Here is an 18,639-nt window from a genome sequence, read left to right on the forward strand (position 1 = left end):
AATAGAATACCTGAAATTTTGGGCTTCCAGCATGATCTTCCCTCTTTAAGTCCATCTATGTCTGGAACACACAATCTGTCATGGTACCTCAAAGCACTATCATCTCCCCTTATTCCAAAGCTGTCATTTTATGCATGTGAATCCCCTCTTTCAGCTACAACAAGTAGGGATCATCAACTATTTCTTCTTCACTTCGCCTACTAAGGAGGGGACAAGTCATATTCTAGACAACAACTCTACTATATTTAGAGTACGCAAATTGAACTCCTAGCTAGGCTAAGCGGTGAACTTCTTTCACCAAGGTTGTCTTATCTACCTCGATCATGAGTTATACTTCCCACACTTGATTATCTTCTTAAGCACTTCCTAAAAACACTTTTAGAATTGTTGTAAGCTAAGTCTATACTCCGAAGATTAGAGTCTCATGCGATGGCACTACCCTCGTGATACATAACTAGGCATGATTTTTTTATAACTTTTCTGTGATCACTTTATCATCAATAACTAAGATCGGTGATCATTCTACTCACTTTGTGTTTCTTACACATGCTAGACATAATCCCTGTGGTAATTATACAAATTTTCCTCATTACCGAACTGATTTTCTTTTTCATATCCCATGCTAACTATTCGAGTTTCAATTCTCCATTTGGACTTACTGATGGTTTTCACATCACCCCTTAGACCAAATGTCTTGTACTTGTGGATCCTTCCTTTTTTTGTTCGGATTCTAACAACTTTCTTTATCTTCTGCAACTCTTTGCACTTTATGTTAATGACAACTCATCTCCCAACTTACCTCTAAGAAATCTTTCGTACTAGGAAAAACTAAATTATTTACATAAACGGAAAGCTTATGTATTCATAAATATCATACATAATCGTAATGATTTAACTCTGCCCACACTGCTAATCTTGGGGAAACCCATTTTCGATAACTCTTAAGGGGTATTCTTTTATAGTTTGTTCTCTCAATGCTAGCTGATTTTTTTCCACTGCCACTGTACTTCGGGTTTAACTTAAACTCTTTGGGTTCTAACACATGCGTTCGGTATTTCAAACTGCCATCCACTCACTAGAGATAACCTGGCTAAGTGGATCAAATCTTACCTTTACTAGCTCTACTAAAATTGTTAATTCACTGTATCTACTCAAAACTTACTTAGTATGCTTTCACTAACCACCTACTAGCATCATATTTTCTTTTCATGCTTTGATAACTAAAGTGAAGCATAAGGTTACTCCGAACTTCCCTCATCATCTGATCATATTCTTTTGTCGCACACTATCATTCTTTTTGAACTATGTACATGGATCACACCTAGGGGAATTTCATTTGTCTTAAACAAAATTAGAATATCTAACCCCAAACTTTCTATACACTTCAAAATCATATCAGATTACAAACATTCGGGGTAAACACTTAGTCACAAAACTTAAGGGGAATTGTCATATCCTTTATCTCACAATAATAGCTACTTCTTATAGCAATTCACTAACGTGGTACTTTCTAATTCTGATTTGAATAAATCCAAACAACTTAAAATTGTTCCCTAAAATTCACTATTGGTTGCTCTTGGTCCTCATTGCATACATCATATCTTCTAGTCATTTGCATGAGTTGTACGAAATCACATCTTTGGTAATAACAAATGTTTTTGACTCCTAGGTATTTTACCGTTAGGCTCTTTTCTATCCAAAACTATAGCGACCAATGTTAAGGTCTGACATCTGAACTATCATCATCCAACTTGTGGCTCCATTTCCAAGAATTAGAAATGAGATTGTTTAATGAGGTAGAACACATATGAATACACTACCATCACAAATTTGTCCTTCAGAGTATACCACCATCAGATAAATCACTTCATGTACTGTCCGATGAGTCTTGGGTCTAAATCCAGACCTAAAATATGCGAAGGTTTCTCTATAATCAATGTTACTTACATTTTATTTAAGAACACATATGCATCACTGCATACTCACAAGTCACCTGGAATTTTCATACACTAAAAATTGGATATTTGGTAAACATATAACTGAATACTGGCGTACTGAATAACCATAAACTTGCTAATTAAAAGACTGTATAACTGGTAACTGAGGTAAACTGATAACCATAAGACATGATAACTGCTTTTGTACTTTCTGATAAGGTTATGCTCTAATCAGTAATACTATCCATTGCATCCCACTTTTAACATCCTCTAAAGTCTCATATTTACTAACCTGTACTTCATGATTATACCCCAATGGGCAATTATCCTCTCTAGGACCTTACGTTTCTCCTGCGCGTCGCTTGGGAATCCAATACATTTGGAATTCGATAGGAAGAGAAGGTTAACTTTTGTTATAAGCTTCATGGCACGATCTAGAGTAGAAAGAAATGAGACAATCCTGGATGTCTTGGTAGTTAACTGTTTATATGAGTGGCCGGCACACACATATAAAGGAAACTCCACTGGACACGGCTTCATAGACTCCCTAGGACTCTTGAATCTAGTGCTCTGATACCAAGCTTTGTCACGCCTCGAACCTGGGCCTAGATGTAACACGACACTCGGTGCCTGACTACATGTGACCGAGTGAACCAACTGGCTGGTTGAATCAACATGTAATATCATAACATACTGAATGCGGAAGATAAACTAACACATGTTGATATACTGAAAGTCTGAATGATCCGGCCGAACGCGGTGGTTACGCACTGTTCTGTAAAATAGGCATAACTTTTTGCACAGAGCTCTGTTTGGGCTATACAATATATCCTTATACACTTTCACTAAACTCTGCTGGAAGACGGACCTTCTACAAACTTAGTCGATTTTGTCGAATCTTATGCACCACACTTTCCATCTTCATTTTGAAACAACTATTTTCACCCATAATCATCCCGATAGGACTTTATATGTCCAAAATATAACCTTTTTACTCCTTTAACTCATTCATACCTAATTCAAATGTGTGGGGTATTACATTTTTTTAGATTTTTTCATCCCAGATTAAGGTTTCATTTCCATCCCCAAAAAATAGCTGGGTTTTCAAAGAAGTGAAAATAAAATTAAGAAAAAAAGGATTTGAAGAGGATTGTTAAGCTTTGGAATCCAAGGATGCAAAAGCTTCCTAGCTACAATGGAGAAAAGCCAGAAACTTATGGAAGATCGACTAAAAAGGGAGGAAGAATAAGAGTAGAGGTGGAGTCTCTAATTGAGGAAAATGAAACTCAAAATCAATTATGATGTAATGTGTCTGTTATATACAAGAAGCACTAACTAACTAACCAACAGGAAAATGGCAGCTAAGCTACAACTAACAACTAATTGATAACAGCTAAGGTACAAGAGATTAACAACTAACTGTCGCAGCTATAGTAGTAACTAACATTTGAATAAATATATTCTCAATACCCCTCCTCAAGTTGGAGGTGAGGGAAGCACAACCAACTTGCCTAGAATAGTAGCATGTTTGATCCCGGTGAGGGACTTTGTGAGGATGTCAGCTAGCTGATCACCAGTCCTTATGTGATGAAGTGAGATGAGACTTTCTTGGAGCTTGGATCTCACAAAGTGACAATAAAAATTCAATGTGCTTAGTCCGCTCATTGAACACATGATTTCTAGCAATATGGAGGGCAGACTGACTATCACAAAATACAGGAATAGGCAAAACAAGAGGAACAGTCAGCTCTGTAAGCACTCGATGCAACTAGACAAGTTCACCAACAACCTTCTTGATAGACCTGTATTCTACTTCTGCTGAAGAAAGGGAAATGGTCTCTTGCTTATTGGACTTCCAGCTAATGGGGTTGTTACCCAATAAAACAATGTAACATAACACTGACTTCCTAGAATCAGGGCAGGCAGTCCAATCAGAATCACAATAGGCCTGAACTAAGAAGTCAGCATCACTTGACATGAAGATTTCCAAAGTAGGGTCCTTGAGCAAGCACCTAAGCATATGATAAGCAGCCTGAAGATGAGGCTCTCTAGGATCTTGCATGTATTGGCTCAAGTGTTGAACTCCATAAGCTATATCTAGTCTAGTATTCCTGAGGAAGTTCAACTTCCCAACTAACTTTCTATAAAAAGTGGGATCAGACAAAGGTGCTCCTTCATTAGCTTTTAGTTTAACTAAGGGATCAAGAGGAGAGGAGAGACTGGTGTAGTGTAAGCAATTATAGTCTTTAAGGAGATCGAGGACAAAATTTCTCTGAGAGATTAGAATCCCATTGTCTCTATAGAGTACTTCAAGTTCCAAAAAGTAGTCTAGTCTCCTTAATTATCTGATTTTGAGCTGCTCATGTAGGAAAGCTTTCAGCAGTTGAATCTCAGCAAGATCATTTCCTATAAGTAGGACATCATATACATAAACTCCTATAAAAACCACACAATTAGCAGTCTTCTTGTAGAACAAAGAGTAATCATACATGAAGTGACTATAGCCTTTGGAACACAGGGCTTCAGTGAATTTAGCATACCATTATCTGCTGGCCTGCTTTAATCCATAAAGTGACTTGTTCAATCTGCAAACTAATCTAGGGAGGACACTGTAAGACCTTGGGGAAGCTTCATGTAAACCTCTTCATGTAGATCTCCCTGGAGGAAAGCATTTCTCACATCCAACTAAAAAATCTCCAGTGCTTCTTAGCAGCAGTAGCAATTAAGGCTCTAACAGTAGTCATCTTTACTACTGGAGAGAAAGCTTCTGTATAATTGATTCATACCTTTTGTATATCCTTTCACAACTAATCTGGCTTTGTATCTCTCTACACTCCCATCTGTTTTATGTTTAATCTTATACACCTATCTGCATCCTATGGCTTGCTTTCCAGCAGGTAATGGAACCAATGTCCAAGTGTCATTTGCATGAAGTGCCTCAAATTCTTGTGTCATGGCCTATTTCCAGGCAGGATTGCTTGCTGCTTCTTCATAAGATAATGGCTCCATGTCATTACAAACACTTCTTACAACCTGCTGACTGTCAAGACTCAAGACATCATAAGTTATGAGATTACTTTGGGTGAAGAGGGCATTGAGAGAGAAGGGTGAGTTGGTCTGAGTGACTTCAACAACCTGAGATGGTTTCAGGTTGGGCATAGAACAAATATAATCAGACAAGTAGGATGAAACTTTAGAGACTCTACCAAATACTCTTTGATTAGGTCTTAGTATATGTGGAGAGGGTTGATTAACTTTTGAAGTAGTTGGAGATGATGTTTGTGGTGAGGTAGTACTAGGAATAGAAGGTGAGTACATGGTGTGAGGTGAATGCATGGTGTGACTAAGTGACATTAAAGTAGGTATAATAGAAGGATCCCTTGGAGGAGTTGTGACACTATGAGAAGGAAAAGAGGGAAGCATATCAAAGTAATCATGTTGTGCAACAGTATGAGGCATGGAAGAGGAGGAAGCTGAAACTAGTAGAACAGAGAAATGGAAGTTGGACTCGTGAAACAACATCCCTAGACACATAGAACTACTTGGTTGTTAGACTCAGAACTTTGTACCCTTTGACACCAAAGGGATAACCTACAAACACACGTGGAGTAGCCCTTGGTTTCTGCTTACAGTCAAGTGGCTTTCAGCTCCTCTACCGGACCTATTGATCGAGGAGCTAGGGAATGGGGCAAAAGAAAGACGAGTTAGAGAACGGATGTAAGTCAATTCTGACCCTGCTAGGGAAAGGAATTCAAATTTGTCTCTATGGGGTTTAGGGACAATTGGATAGCACAGACAACCAAAGCTTCTCAAATATAAATAATTTGGTTTCTTTTGATACAACAACTCAAAAGGGCATTTGTTCTTTAGAGGTAAAGTGGGCAGTCTATTAATGAGAAAAGTTGTTATAAGTAAACATTCTCCCCAGTATTTCAAAGGGAGTTTGGCTTGAAATAACAGGGCTTTGGTAGTCTCTAATAAGTATTTGTGTTTTCTTTCTACTATGCCATTTTGTTGAGGTGTATATGGGCAGGTTCTTTGGTGTTCAAATCCTTTGGACTGAAAGAATAGAGTAGCTTCACTACTGGTAAATTTCAAATACTTGTCTGATCTGATACACTTTACACTGGTATTGAACTGTATCTCAACCATAGAAATGAAGCTTCTAAGAGTATGCAATGCATTACTTTATATCTTAGTAGATGAGTACAAGTGGATCTACTAAAATCATCTACTAGAGTAAGGAAATATTTAATATTATCATGAGTTGATACATGATAAGGTCCCCACAGGTCAACATGTAAGAGGTCAAATATGGCAGCGGTGTTAGTAACTTTCAAGGAAAAGGAAAGTCTAGTTTGCCTGGCCATAGGGCATATACAGCAGAGAAAAGGTTGTCTTGATGCAAAGGTTACTGGTATGTTAGACATTCCTTTCATCTTTCCAAAAGGTACATGTCCAAGTCTATAGTGCCATAACAAATTCATATCACTTGCATCAATTGGAAAAGAGTCAAAGTCACAACCCCTATTTGTTTTATTGTAGGTGAAAGCATTTACAATAGGATATGGAGATGCAGTATTTACAGTAGAATAGGGGTGATAGGAATGAGGAAAACAATGTGCTACACTATCATGACTATTGTGAATAGAAAAACAATAAATTGTACCCTTCTTTGCTATAGCAGAACTTCCCTTGTTGAAGCAGTCTGAGCATAGAAGGTACACCCCATCATGATCTTTACCAATCTCCAGAGGCCTTTTTAGAAAAGGGGCCTGCAGAAGACAACATGTGTCAAAAGAAAGAAGCTAGACATTTGAGATGTGTTGTTAAGGAGCTAATAGAGATAAGGTTGTATTTAAAAGAGAGAACAAATAGGACTCTATACAAAAGAATCTCAGGTGTAACTGTCATAGTTCCTACTTCTGTCGCCTTGACTTTATAACTATTTGGTAGCTTCACAAGTAAAGGGTAAGGTAGGACAATTATATTCTGCAGGTGTGTCTTATTAAAGGTCATGTGGTGTGAAGCTCCTGAGTCTAGAATCCATAAGTCAGCCTTTTCTTAAAAGCATTTACATGAGAGTTTGTCTAAATCTATAAAAGATGTACAAGACACAATACTTGCAAAAGTTTACTGTTTCGTTGGATGCATTTGTGTTGCTCGAAATGTCCCCTGGACCATCACTTTGGAAGTGTTGCAACAGTCTCACTACTTGGTCATATTGCTCATTTGAAAGATTCATGTTTTGGTTACTATGACTTCCCTGATGCTCCAGATCTTCTCCTTTGTTTGTCATTACGTTAGATGGCATGCCTTGTACACTAGCTACAACATTTGCTGCAATACTCTTCCCTTTATTATTTCTAGGATACTGGTTATGATTTTGTGCAGTCGAGTTATAGTTTTGAGCTCCTTGTTGAAGTGTTGTGGATGTCCATGAAGTTTGAAATATTTGTCTTTGGCATGTCTTGGCCTTTTGCAAAAGTCACTAAAAGGTCCTAGGTTTATTGTTGTTCACTGAGTAATTTGTCCTAAAGCCTCTTGGCATTGTTGTACCAGCATTCATTGCAGTAGATTCAAAATTCAATTGATTTCTAGGTCAAAATCCTCTTTCCTCTTGAACCAAAAGAGCAAAAGGTTGTGCCATGGAAGGCAAGGGATTCATCATCAATATGCTCCCTCAAACCACAGTATAAACCTCATTTAATTCCATCAGAAATTGTATCAATCTTCTGTCACGTTCAGCTTTGTGCATGTTTTCCTTTGCACCACAAGTGCATTGACAACTACAGGGGGATTTTGCACTAAGATTAGTTAATTCTTCCCATAATTTCTTCATTCTAGTGTAGTATCCAGTAATGTTGAGCACTCCTTGACTTAAATTATTAATCTCCTTTTGGATCTGATAAAGTTTTGCTCCATTTGTTTGATCATAACGATCTTCAAGTTCTCTTCACAACTCAACTGAACTATTCACATGCTCTACACTATCCGCAATTTTTTTGGCAAGTGAATTCAAAATCCACGAAGTTACCATATCAACACATCTCTCCTATTGTCTAAAGTTTTTCGACTTCGAATCAAGTTTTTCACATTCCCTAGTAATGAAACCTAATTTGTTCTTAAATGAGAGGGCCCTCAACACACCTCTCCTCCATGAACGATATCCTATTCCATCAAAAGGAACTGGAACTAAAACTAGCCCAGAGCTATCAGAAGGATATATGTTAAGCAGACTACTTACATCGATTGTCGATCTCGATTGTTGTGGCAGTCGTAGACTCTGTACTTTGGTCATCTACCACCATAGTTGAAGTGATCGATTAGTTTAGCTCGAAGTGAGAATGAATCCATAGAGAAACTCAATTAAATGAGTGTATGAAACCACAGAAAAACTCAATTAAATGATGTAGCTTTGATTTGTTTATTTGCTCGAGATTTAATGTCGTACCAAAAATGAACCCTAGTTTTGAGCTCGGAGAAGACGATAGCCTACCAAGATCAATTTCGTGGATCAATGAGACGTGTTAAGGCTCTGATACCATGTTAAGCTTTAGAATTCAAGGATGCAAAAGCTTCCTAGCTACAATGGAGAAAACCCAGAAACTTATGGAAGATCGACTGAGAAGGGAGGAAGAAGAAAAGTAGAGATGGAGTCTCTAATTGAGGAAAATGAAACTCAAAATCAACTATGATGCAATTTGTCTGTTATATATAAGAAGCACTAACTAACTAACCAACTGAAAAATGACAGCTAAGCTACAGCTAACAACTAACTGTCGCAGCTACAGTAGTAACTAACATTTGAATAAAGATAGACTCAATAGTTCTTCCTACAATTGGGAAAATGGAAGAAGAATAAAGAAGAAATGGATTGTTGGCCCAAGTAAGGTTAGTTTTGAAAACTGACAAAGGAACTCAGGCATGATCTAGGTCCATCCCCTCAGGTTCATAAAAACGAGCAGATTCGAGCATGTGGGATGCATGTGAAGAAGATAAGCTTAACTTGGTATATTTAATATCTCCTGATCGAAAAGGTTGCATAATTGATAATGAGAAGGACTCCTTAATCAAAGAGAACACTATATGAGTTAGAAGTTGAAATCAACTAGAACTCTTCCACCAAGGAAGAGTTGCATCAGAACTCTAGTTATTTCTTCATCTACTATCTCTATAAATTACAGGATGTTCTCACATTATAGGAGTTGCACAAAAACGCAGAAGTTAAACGTGAATTGAGATCAAAATAACAAGGCTTTTTGCAAACAATTCATGTGTGATTCAAGTGTGCAAACCTGAAGCTACATGAACCAGATTGAAGAACCAGCTTCATAAAGAGTTTTATGTGACTTTCTTTATTTCTAGTTCAATTGTAGTAGGTGTTTTCATATTGTACCTTTCAGCTTTATCTAGAAGCAATTGTAATCGGTACTTTGAGTATTCAAGTTACAATTAACTTGAAGTTGTTGCAACAGTTAGAGGCTGGTTGCTACAACGCGATTAGAGGTAATCCTTAGGTTTACAAAGAGTTTTGTAAATGCTATTTTGGCTCAGTCATTTAGTGAAGTGTTGGGGAAAATTCTACTGAGTAGTAGGTCGTGGGTTTTTCACCTTTTGAGCCAGGTGTTTTTCACGTAAAAATACTTGTGTTCTTTACTTTCTACATTTATTATTCCGCAATAGTAGTAGAAGGAACACATAGAAGAACCATGTCCTTCCATATTCAGTTTAAGCAAAAAATTGATCACCACATAAATCACCCCCCTCTTGTGTGGTATTGAAGAATAAAACATCAATTGGTATTAGAGCGGGTTATCCTTGAAGAGGCTAACACCTTAGGAACAGATCAAGATGAGTGCACTACGTGAAAACTGAGAAGGACAATCCACTGCTAGGCCTCCACTCTTCAATGGCCAGTACTACTCCTAGTGGAAAAATAGGATAAGAGAGCACATCATCGAGAGGACTATGAGCTATGGGACATTGTCACTGATGGTCCCCTAGCTACCATGAAGAAGATTGTTGAAGGAATAGAAGTGCCAAAAACAAGAGTTGACTGCACGGCTGAGGAATTGAAGAAGTGGGAAAAGAATGCTAAGGCCAAGAAATGGCTTGTGTGTGGAATTGGTCTAGACGAGTATAGTAGAATTCAAAGTTGTACCACTGCTAAGGAAATCTAGGACACTCTGCAAGTGGCTCATGAAGGAACTCCTCAAGTGAAGAGATCAAGAGGAACACTGTTATATTCTCAATATGAGAATTTCACCATGAAGGAAGGCAAAACCATCCAGGAGATGTATAAAAGGTTCATCACTCTAACAAATGAACTCAAGTCTCTTGAAAGGATAATTCTTGAAGAGGACAAAGTTGAGAAAATTTTGACAAGGGTTCTGTCAGTCACTTTGGAAAGCAAAATCACTACCATTCAGGAATCAAAGAACATTTTCACTCTCAAGTTGGATGAGCTAATTGAAAATCTCACTGCCTATGAACTTAGAAGGCAAACCATGAAGATGGATGCACCCGAGAAGGAAAGGAGCTTGGCGCTCAGAATCAGAGAAGGTGCTGATCTAGAGGAGGATGAAATGACCATGATCATAAAGGACTTCAAAAAGTACCTAATAAGAGGAAAGGGTCCTTCAAGAAGTGGAAGATACAACAAACTAAGAGTTCCTGAAAAACAAACCAATGAGGGGTGTTACAAGTGTGGGAAGACTGATCACCACATCAAAAACTGCCCTCAATGGGAAATTGAATGGAAGAAGGAAAGAGCTTAACAATGGAATAGGTAGAAGGAACAGGTTCAACCCAAGAAGAACAAAGGATCAACAAAGGCTATGGTTGCTTACTGGGGAGATAGCTCAGATGAGGACTCAGAGGATGGAGATGGAGATGAACAAGCACTTATGGTAATTGGAGAATCCGATGAGGAATCTGAGGTAAGTATAATTCATCTCAAAGACAAGATAAAATTTTTGTCTAAAGAAAGGCATCTGAATTACTCCTGGATTTCATTAATGAATCTGAGGATCTAAACAACGAAAAGGAGCAGCCGTCTAAGGAGTGTGTGATTTTGAAAGCTAAGTGCAAAAATCAGGAACTTATGGCTAGTAAAAGTGATAGTAAAAATGATGAGTTAAAGAACCAGGTTCATGAACTTGACACCACTGTCCTAGAGCTAAGATCTGAAAATATAAAACTGAAACTAGGAATAGGTAAAAAGAAATCTGATCACACACAACTCACATTAGAAGAAAACCTAGGAAAAATGAAAGACGAGTTGTACAAAAGAGATGAGCAGATAAGAGTCCTTAAGGAGGATCTAAGCAAGGTTAAGCACGAGTTAGACAGAACATGTAAATGGAATAGGTCCTCCGATGTACTTTCATGGCTACATGAACACCATAGTAGCAATCAGAGAGGACTTGGCTACGGGACCCCTGCACCTAAGTGGGATCCCAAAAGCAAGTACATCACACTTCCTGAGAACAAAATTTGCACACACTGTGGTAAAACTGGTCACTATAAAAGTGAATGTATTGCAAAAGAAAAGGCTAGTCACAAGAATAAAGAATTTGTTCAAGGGAAAAATAGGCTGCCAGGTTGGGCTAAAAAGAATCTGATTCACCCTTTTGCCTATAGAAAGGGACCCAAACTAGTTTGGGTTCCTAAGACTAATCCCTGATTTCCTTTTGCGGGTCCAAGTGAAGGGGAGCAGCCAAATATGGTACATGGATAGTGGCTGCTCAAAGTATATGACAGGAAGCAAGAACCAGTTCCTTTCACTTGAGGACCTCAAAGGAGGTAATGTCTCCTTTGAAAATGGGAAGAAAGGTGAGATCATTGGGGTTGGAAAGATAGGTAAGACTGATTATCACTCTATTGAGAATGTATACTTGATAGATGGCCTAAAATACAGCCTAATTCGTGTATCACATTATGTGATAGAGGTAACTTGGTAGAATTTACCTCTACCAAATATTTTGTGATAAATCTTACCACTGACAAGATTGTTTTGCAGGGAAAAAGAGTAAATAATATTTACATTGTAGATCTGTCCACACTTTCAGAAAATGAGCTCACTTGTTTAAGTATGTTGGATAATGACCCCCCCCCCGGTACAAAAGACTTGGACATGCCAGTCTAAGTCAACTCAACAAACTAGTCTCCAAAGATTTGGTGATAGGAATGCCTAACATTAAGTTCAAGGAAGACAAAGTTTGTGAGGCTCGTGCAAGGGGGAAGCAGGTAAATCCTCTTTCAAAGCAAGAAAATGATAAGTACCACCAGAACGATGGAGCTGGTTCATATGGATCTTTGTGGACCAATGAGAACTCTGAGCAAAGGTGGTAAGAGATATATTATGGTGTTTGTTGATGATTACTCTAGGTTTACTTGGACATTGTTTTTAATATCTAAAGATGAAGCATTTGATATGTTTACTTCTTTTGTTACAAAAACTCATAAACAACTAGGTAATCAACTTGCATCAATTAGGTTTGATCATGGAACTGAATTTAATGCTGAATTTTGTGATGAGCATGGCATAGATCATAATTTTCTGCTCCTAGGACTCCACAACAAAATGGAGTAGTTTAAAGAAAGTATAGGTCATTAGAGGAAATGGCTAGGACTATGCTACTTGCTAGTAAATTACCTTATAGCTTCTCGGCAAAAGCTGTGAGCACTGCATGCTACATCATAAATAGTTGCATGACTAGACCTCTTGTTAAGAAGATTCCCTATGAGTCACTTAAATGAAAAAAGCTAAATATATCCCATCTTAGGGCATTTAGATACAAGTGCTTTGTGCACAATAATGGCAAAGACTCCCTAGGTAAGTATGATCCCAGAAGTGATGAGGGAGTATTCTTGGGATATTTTTCACATAGTAAAGCTTATAAGATATACAGTAAAAGAACTATATGTGTAGAAAAAAGGTGTATATGTTATTTTTTTTAAAACTAACATTCTTTCTGAGAGGCAAGATCAAGATAATGAAGAGATTAGGCTGATAAGCAATTCAAATGGTGAAACCACAATCCAACCTGAAGATGCATCACAGGAAGGAACAGGTGATGAAACAGGTCCTTCCACCCAGGGCAACATGACATGGGGAACTTACTAGAGAGGAATTGATCCTCGAACCTCGAGGGAACCTGTCCATGAACCTATTCCTCAATAAGAAAACCAGGAAGGAACATCCAAAGAAATTGACACTCTTATTGCAACATCCACGAAATTGGATACAGATGAATCTGGTTCATCTGTTGATCAGAAGTTGTATAGGGGAATGTTGGTTCTTTGTCATATCTCACTGCTAGCAGACCTGACATTGTTTTCAGTGTAGGGCTTTGTGCTCGATTTCAAGCAAACCCAAAAGAATCCCACTTGACCATTGTAAAGAGAATATTGAGATACTTGAAAGGCACCACTGACCTTTGCCTTTGGTATCCAAAAGGTAGTAACTTTAACCTAGTGGGATATGATGACGCTGATTATGCAGGTTTGCTTGTAGACAGGAAGAATACCTCAGGTATGGAATACTTCCTTGGTTCATGTCTTGTGTCATGGGCTACTAAAAAGCAAAATTTAGTGGCCTTATCTACTGCTGAAGTTGAGTATGTTGCTGCTCCTTCATGTTGTGCTCAATTGATGTGGATCAAACATAAATTAATGGATTTTGGAATTGATGTTGGTTGCATCCCTATTTTTTGTGATAACACTAGTGTCATTAGTATGACAAAGAACCTGATTCATTATAAGAGAACTAAGCACATAGATGTTAGGCACCATTTTTTAGGGACAACTATGAGAAAGGCTTGATCACTGTTGAATTTTGTGCTACTGACAAGCAAATTGCTGACATCTTCACAAAAGCCTTAAGTAGAGATTACTTTGAGATGAAAGGTTGGAATTATGGATGATTAAGATCACCTAAAAGGACCAGTTCAAGGTTAAACAAAAAGAAAAAATTGAAAAAATTGAAAAAAAAATTAATAAAAAAAATTGGTTAGAAAGTCTGTATATTGTGTAAATTAAATCTTGCTCAGTCTCATACTTTCAATAGTATACTCTTGTGCCATGTTTTAAAATGACTCATTAATCTCTAATGATATTTTCTCTATTTTGGCAAATTTAGACTTACACAAGAGAATTATCAGTGAAGAACCTGGTTCATCAAGATAACACGGTATGTTTTTTACACTCTGTATAATTTGAAATAACTATATTTGGATCATGAGCAGAGTCCTACCAAATACCAAAGTTCTTTTGAACTTATCTGTTACAAGTGAACCAGTTACGTTCAAGACTCCTGACCGTATTAAACTACCTAGATTCTTTTAAGTCTGCTACTCAGAGGGAAGAAAGTGGTTCTTCCGAAACTGAACAGGTATCTTCTGATTCTAAAGTTTCTTTTGAGATAATTTCTAAGGTTGCTATGAATTTGGAGAATATATTTGTAGGATCTATAGCAGGTGTTGAGACTAATGAATCTTGAGAAATTGGTGGTAAAAATGAAAAAAAAAAGAAGAGAACAAGGGTCCTAGGAGTACTGTGAGGGGAAAGGGGACAAGAGTGGCTAATTCTTCACCCACTCCTGTGACTTTAACCAAAGACGCAGGTGCAATGGTTGTTTGGGAAGATGAACCTGGTTCATCTGTAGAGGAAACCCTCGTAGACCTACTGAATAAAGTGACTGAAAGATATAATCCAACTTCTTGATAGAGTTATCAATGGCACCAAAACTCATACCATTCCCTTTGGCTTCATTCTCAAACATGTGCTTGCACATTTCAATGTACCTATGAAAAAATGGGAGGTCAGTCCAAGCATGGATCATTTTTGGGTTAATACTCTGTTTGCTTGACATTATGAAGTCAATGTCACTCCTAAAGAACCTAGTTCATCCAAAAAGATACCAGTGAATAGCAAGGTCAGAGCCTTGGGGCAAGAAAGTGGAGCTAAGTATGCTGAGATTAAAAGGCTGAAGAAGAGGTTGGTTGAGGTGGAGACTAAGAGAGATTCTCTCAGAACTGAGCTGCCAAGAGAAAAAGAGAAGAATGATGGCATTCTTCAATCTATGTTGAAAATCCTCCAAGTCAAAAACCAAGCACCTAGTTCTTCCCAGCCTTAAGCCTCCTAGCCTAGTGTAGATCAACTAGTGACCTAGTTCGTGACGTTTTGTTTCTTTTGCTCATGTTTTCAGTATTTTTATTTCTTCTTATGCTTTGTGGTAGAATCTTATCAATCATTAATGAAATTCACTATTTTTGCTCTAACTGTTTGTTTATATTTCTTTGATGGTTAAAATTCTTAGCTTGATCTATGATGATTAATCCATGATTGCATTTGAAGTAGCCCCAGTGGCCATGAGTAAGCTTTAAAATCTGGTTATATCACATTTTTTATGCAGCTTTTCGATAATACCAAAAGGGGGAAAAGGTAAGAGAAAAAGGAAGAAACTTAAGATGAAATTTATAATTTCTAAAACCCAATTGAGTTTAGATTAAAGAAGGAAGATGTAGAAGACAGATGGATTCGTCCAAAAAAATAAAGAAGAAGAAGAAGAAGAAGAAGAAGAAGAAGTAGTAGAAGGAAGGAATAAGGAGAGAAGATAAAGAGAGATAGAAATGAGGAATTTATTTTTAAAAAATACAGTTAATAATAAAAAACTATTAGGAAAAATTATTTTTTGGACTAATTAGCTATTGAACATTCGGGGACAAAATTTTAGCTCTCAGGCGCCTTTTATAGATTTGACCCACTTTTTTTGACACGTGGCACTCCAAGGAGTATTTTACAGTGGGTACATTGTAGTTAATTTAGGGGGTATAGTTTAAGTATGAAACTCACAAAATCGATATAGTTTAGGGGGATTTTGAGGTATTAACCAAATTGAAACGAGTGTGTCAAAATGCCTCCAACACCATCGCATCGCTATAAAGAAGATTTCGTATATTAAAAACCTTATAACTTTCGTTTATTTACATAAACAAGTTAGACCCTTACTTCAACTCCATACTTTAGATACAATATTAATATATAGATACTTAATTATTTCAGGCACAATTCTTCATACAGAAATTTACTTGCTCTTACTATGAACAGCCATACGAGAATTCTTGATAACCACTATTTTGCTGTCCTTGTTGCCTTTTGGAGAATAAACAACATACTTATTGCTTGATTTTGGAGAGGGTGGCCATTGTCCACAAGCCACAGCCATGTCCCTTAGTGGTTGAAGGCTTTCTAAGGTTTCAATAATGGCTGGCATTTTGGGCCTGTCCTTTGGGTTTAAGCTTGTGCATTGTGAAGCTAAATGGGCCATTTCTTTTGCTCCTTTTACTGAATATTGTCCTCCAAGTCTAGGGTCCATTATGCAACGCAATCTTCGACTACTTGACAAGTAGGGCCTTGTCCAATCGACTAAGTTTTGTTCATTCTTTGGTCTTGTTTTGTCCATTGCTCTTCTTCCTGTTAGTTGTTCTAGCAAGACCACACCAAAGCTGTAAATGTCGCTTTTGGTAGTAAGATGTCCTACATCACAAGTGGAGCATGAAAAAGTTACACCTTAGTGTATTTAAATAAAAATAGGACTGAACACAAACAAATGAATGCACATGTCTACAAAAGACTTCTTTTTGTGGATCATAATAGTACCTGTGCTAACATATTCAGGGGCAGCATATCCGTAAGTGCCCATTACCCTAGTAGTAACATGAGTGTTTGATCCTTCTGGGCCCATATGTGCAAGCCCAAAATCTGATAATTTAGCAGTAAAGTCCTGAAATTATAGCATAGAAGCTATTAGCATATTAAAATCTTTTTATTAGTAAAACAAACTACAGTAGTTGTTAAAATAAAATAAAGAAGTTAAAAAAAAAAGGGGTAAATTTAGAGATGTACATACAGAATCCAGTAAGATGTTGGAGGTTTTAAAGTCACGGTAAATAACAGGTTTTTCAGCGCCATGTAAGAAAGCAAGGCCTTTGGCTGCTCCAATTGCTATCTTCAATCTTGTACCCCATGGCAGTGAGTTTGATAACCCTGCAATTTGTTGGAAATAGTAATTCAAATTACTCATCACTATTCACTAAAGAGTCAAATCATGATTAGACAAAACCGTTATCAAAAATATTGTAACTATGCCTTATGGTCTATTTTAAGGATTATTCTCGGGTCACGTAATATTGAAAATGAAAAGGAATTATTTTTCTTGTTGGGGCTAAAAAAAAAAAAAAAGAACTTACTCTTGAAGAGATGATTTTCAAGGCTGCCTCTAGGCATGAATTCATAAACAAGAAGGCGTTCTTCATCCTCGCAACAGTACCCAATCAATCTTACCAAATTTTGGTGCCTTAGCTGTCCTAGAAATATTACTTCCGCCTATCAACCAAAAACACACTTAACTATTAAATAATTTAAAACATACAATAATTATAAACACAGAAAAAACAAAAGATTTTCTATTGGGATTTGACTTCTTAGCTTTAACTTGCTGATGGTGTTTACGAAGACCTTTTAAAAAGAATCACCAATAATTTAACAGAGCCATGTGGACCCCAATAAAACTGTGAAGTCCAAGCTTGTACACTGCAGAGTCAAGGATTTCAAGTTTTTTTTTTAAAGAGTTCATGTCTCTTCATAATTCATAAAATAATTGATATCAGTAAAAGAGTATTTTCTTGATATATTACTAAAATAAAACGATATAATCTGAAATTTCGACAATTTCCACAATATACTTGAAATTGATAATAAGAAGAAGAGGAAATATGTAATTTTACCAGCCATTCCCTGTGGCCTTGAAGCCCTTCAATATTAAGAAGCTTAACAGCAACAGCTTGAGATTTCAAACCAGCCCTCAAATTCTCATCAACATAACCTTTATGCACTGTCCCAAAACCACCTTCACCAAGCAAGTAATTAGTCGAGAAATTCTGCGTAATGGCACGCAGTTCACTCAACTGAAAATCAAACAAGTCAGGACCAAATGATTGTGCAAGATCCTCATTAATCCTAGTTGATGATGATCTGCTCAAATCCGAGAATGACAACCTACGAAAAGATGGCAATGGAGCTATGTTCTTTGAAAAATCCGATTTCGAGGTCTTGCACCTGCTAAAATTACCAAAAATGGTTTGATCTTCGACAGAGCAGCAGTTTGCTGTAAAGGGTCTCCAAGATTTTGAGTCTTTCATGATTTGGTGAGGAAAAAAGATGGAGAAGTTGATGAGAAATATAAGAAGGAAGATATGAGGATTAGATAAAGGTAATTAATAAAGAAAAAATAATTGAGGGGGGTTTAATTAGTTTAATCTAGTACGTACAATTTGGTTTTCCTTGATTATCCACAATGAGGTAAGGACATTCTTTCTGTAACTGCTCCAACCACTCTACTAAATAGGGTATTGTTGTTCTAATCTTTTTTCTATGGGATTGTTATTGTTGCTTGATTTGTCAACTACGTACTTGTCTTCATGCAATAAAGGTGTCCATTTTGTAATAAAAGAATTGGGAACAAATGTCACCTATGCCGACTTGACTTTGGGCGAATCAAATTGAAGAAATTGTGTACTTTTCTGGTGTGAAAATATATGCAAATATCATTTCATTGGTGGTTTGGAAAAAGTATGATAAAGAGAACTGAAGTTTGAATTGCAGATTAACGAAAACTGAAACGTATACAAGACAC

The 18,639-nt window shown here is 37.1% G+C and overlaps 2 protein-coding genes across 2 annotated transcripts; both read right to left on the reverse strand.

The window, feature by feature from the left end:
- Positions 1 to 3,705: 3,705 nt before the first annotated feature.
- On the reverse strand, positions 3,706 to 4,892 carry LOC138875443 (secreted RxLR effector protein 161-like). Its single transcript, XM_070154271.1, has 4 exons — positions 4,845 to 4,892; positions 4,556 to 4,622; positions 4,366 to 4,442; positions 3,706 to 4,209 (listed from the first exon to the last, which is right to left on the reverse strand). Exons 1-4 carry the CDS (start codon positions 4,890 to 4,892, stop codon positions 3,706 to 3,708), a joined length of 696 nt encoding a protein of 231 aa, XP_070010372.1.
- Positions 4,893 to 15,878: 10,986 nt separating this feature from the next.
- Positions 15,879 to 18,198, reverse strand: LOC104247324 (probable serine/threonine-protein kinase PBL15). Its single transcript, XM_009803301.2, has 5 exons — positions 17,732 to 18,198; positions 17,195 to 17,330; positions 16,855 to 16,991; positions 16,605 to 16,728; positions 15,879 to 16,481 (listed from the first exon to the last, which is right to left on the reverse strand). The coding sequence occupies exons 1-5, from the start codon at positions 18,143 to 18,145 to the stop codon at positions 16,030 to 16,032; spliced, it is 1,263 nt and encodes a 420-aa protein (XP_009801603.1). The 5' UTR covers positions 18,146 to 18,198; the 3' UTR covers positions 15,879 to 16,029.
- Positions 18,199 to 18,639: the final 441 nt, after the last annotated feature.

This window comes from Nicotiana sylvestris, chromosome 8, assembly GCF_000393655.2.
Source record: "Nicotiana sylvestris chromosome 8, ASM39365v2, whole genome shotgun sequence".
Taxonomy (NCBI): Eukaryota; Viridiplantae; Streptophyta; class Magnoliopsida; order Solanales; family Solanaceae; genus Nicotiana; species Nicotiana sylvestris.

Bases quoted from the DNA above. Each gene is read 5' to 3' on its own strand.
- LOC138875443 (XM_070154271.1), bottom strand. From the start codon at position 4,892: ATGACACAAGAATTTGAGGCACTTCATGCAAATGACACTTGGACATTG. The intron at 4,623-4,844 runs GTTCCATTACCT...GAGATTTTTTAG, and splicing joins CAAATGACACTTGGACATTG to TTGGATGTGAGAAATGCTTT. The intron at 4,443-4,555 runs GTCTTACAGTGT...TGTGTTCCAAAG, and splicing joins TTACATGAAGCTTCCCCAAG to GCTATAGTCACTTCATGTAT.
- LOC104247324 (XM_009803301.2), bottom strand. From the start codon at position 18,145: ATGAAAGACTCAAAATCTTGGAGACCCTTTACAGCAAACTGCTGCTCT. The intron at 16,992-17,194 runs GTAAGTTCTTTT...AACAAATTGCAG, and splicing joins TGAAAATCATCTCTTCAAGA to GGTTATCAAACTCACTGCCA. The intron at 16,482-16,604 runs GTACTATTATGA...CTTGTGATGTAG, and splicing joins CCCTGAATATGTTAGCACAG to GACATCTTACTACCAAAAGC.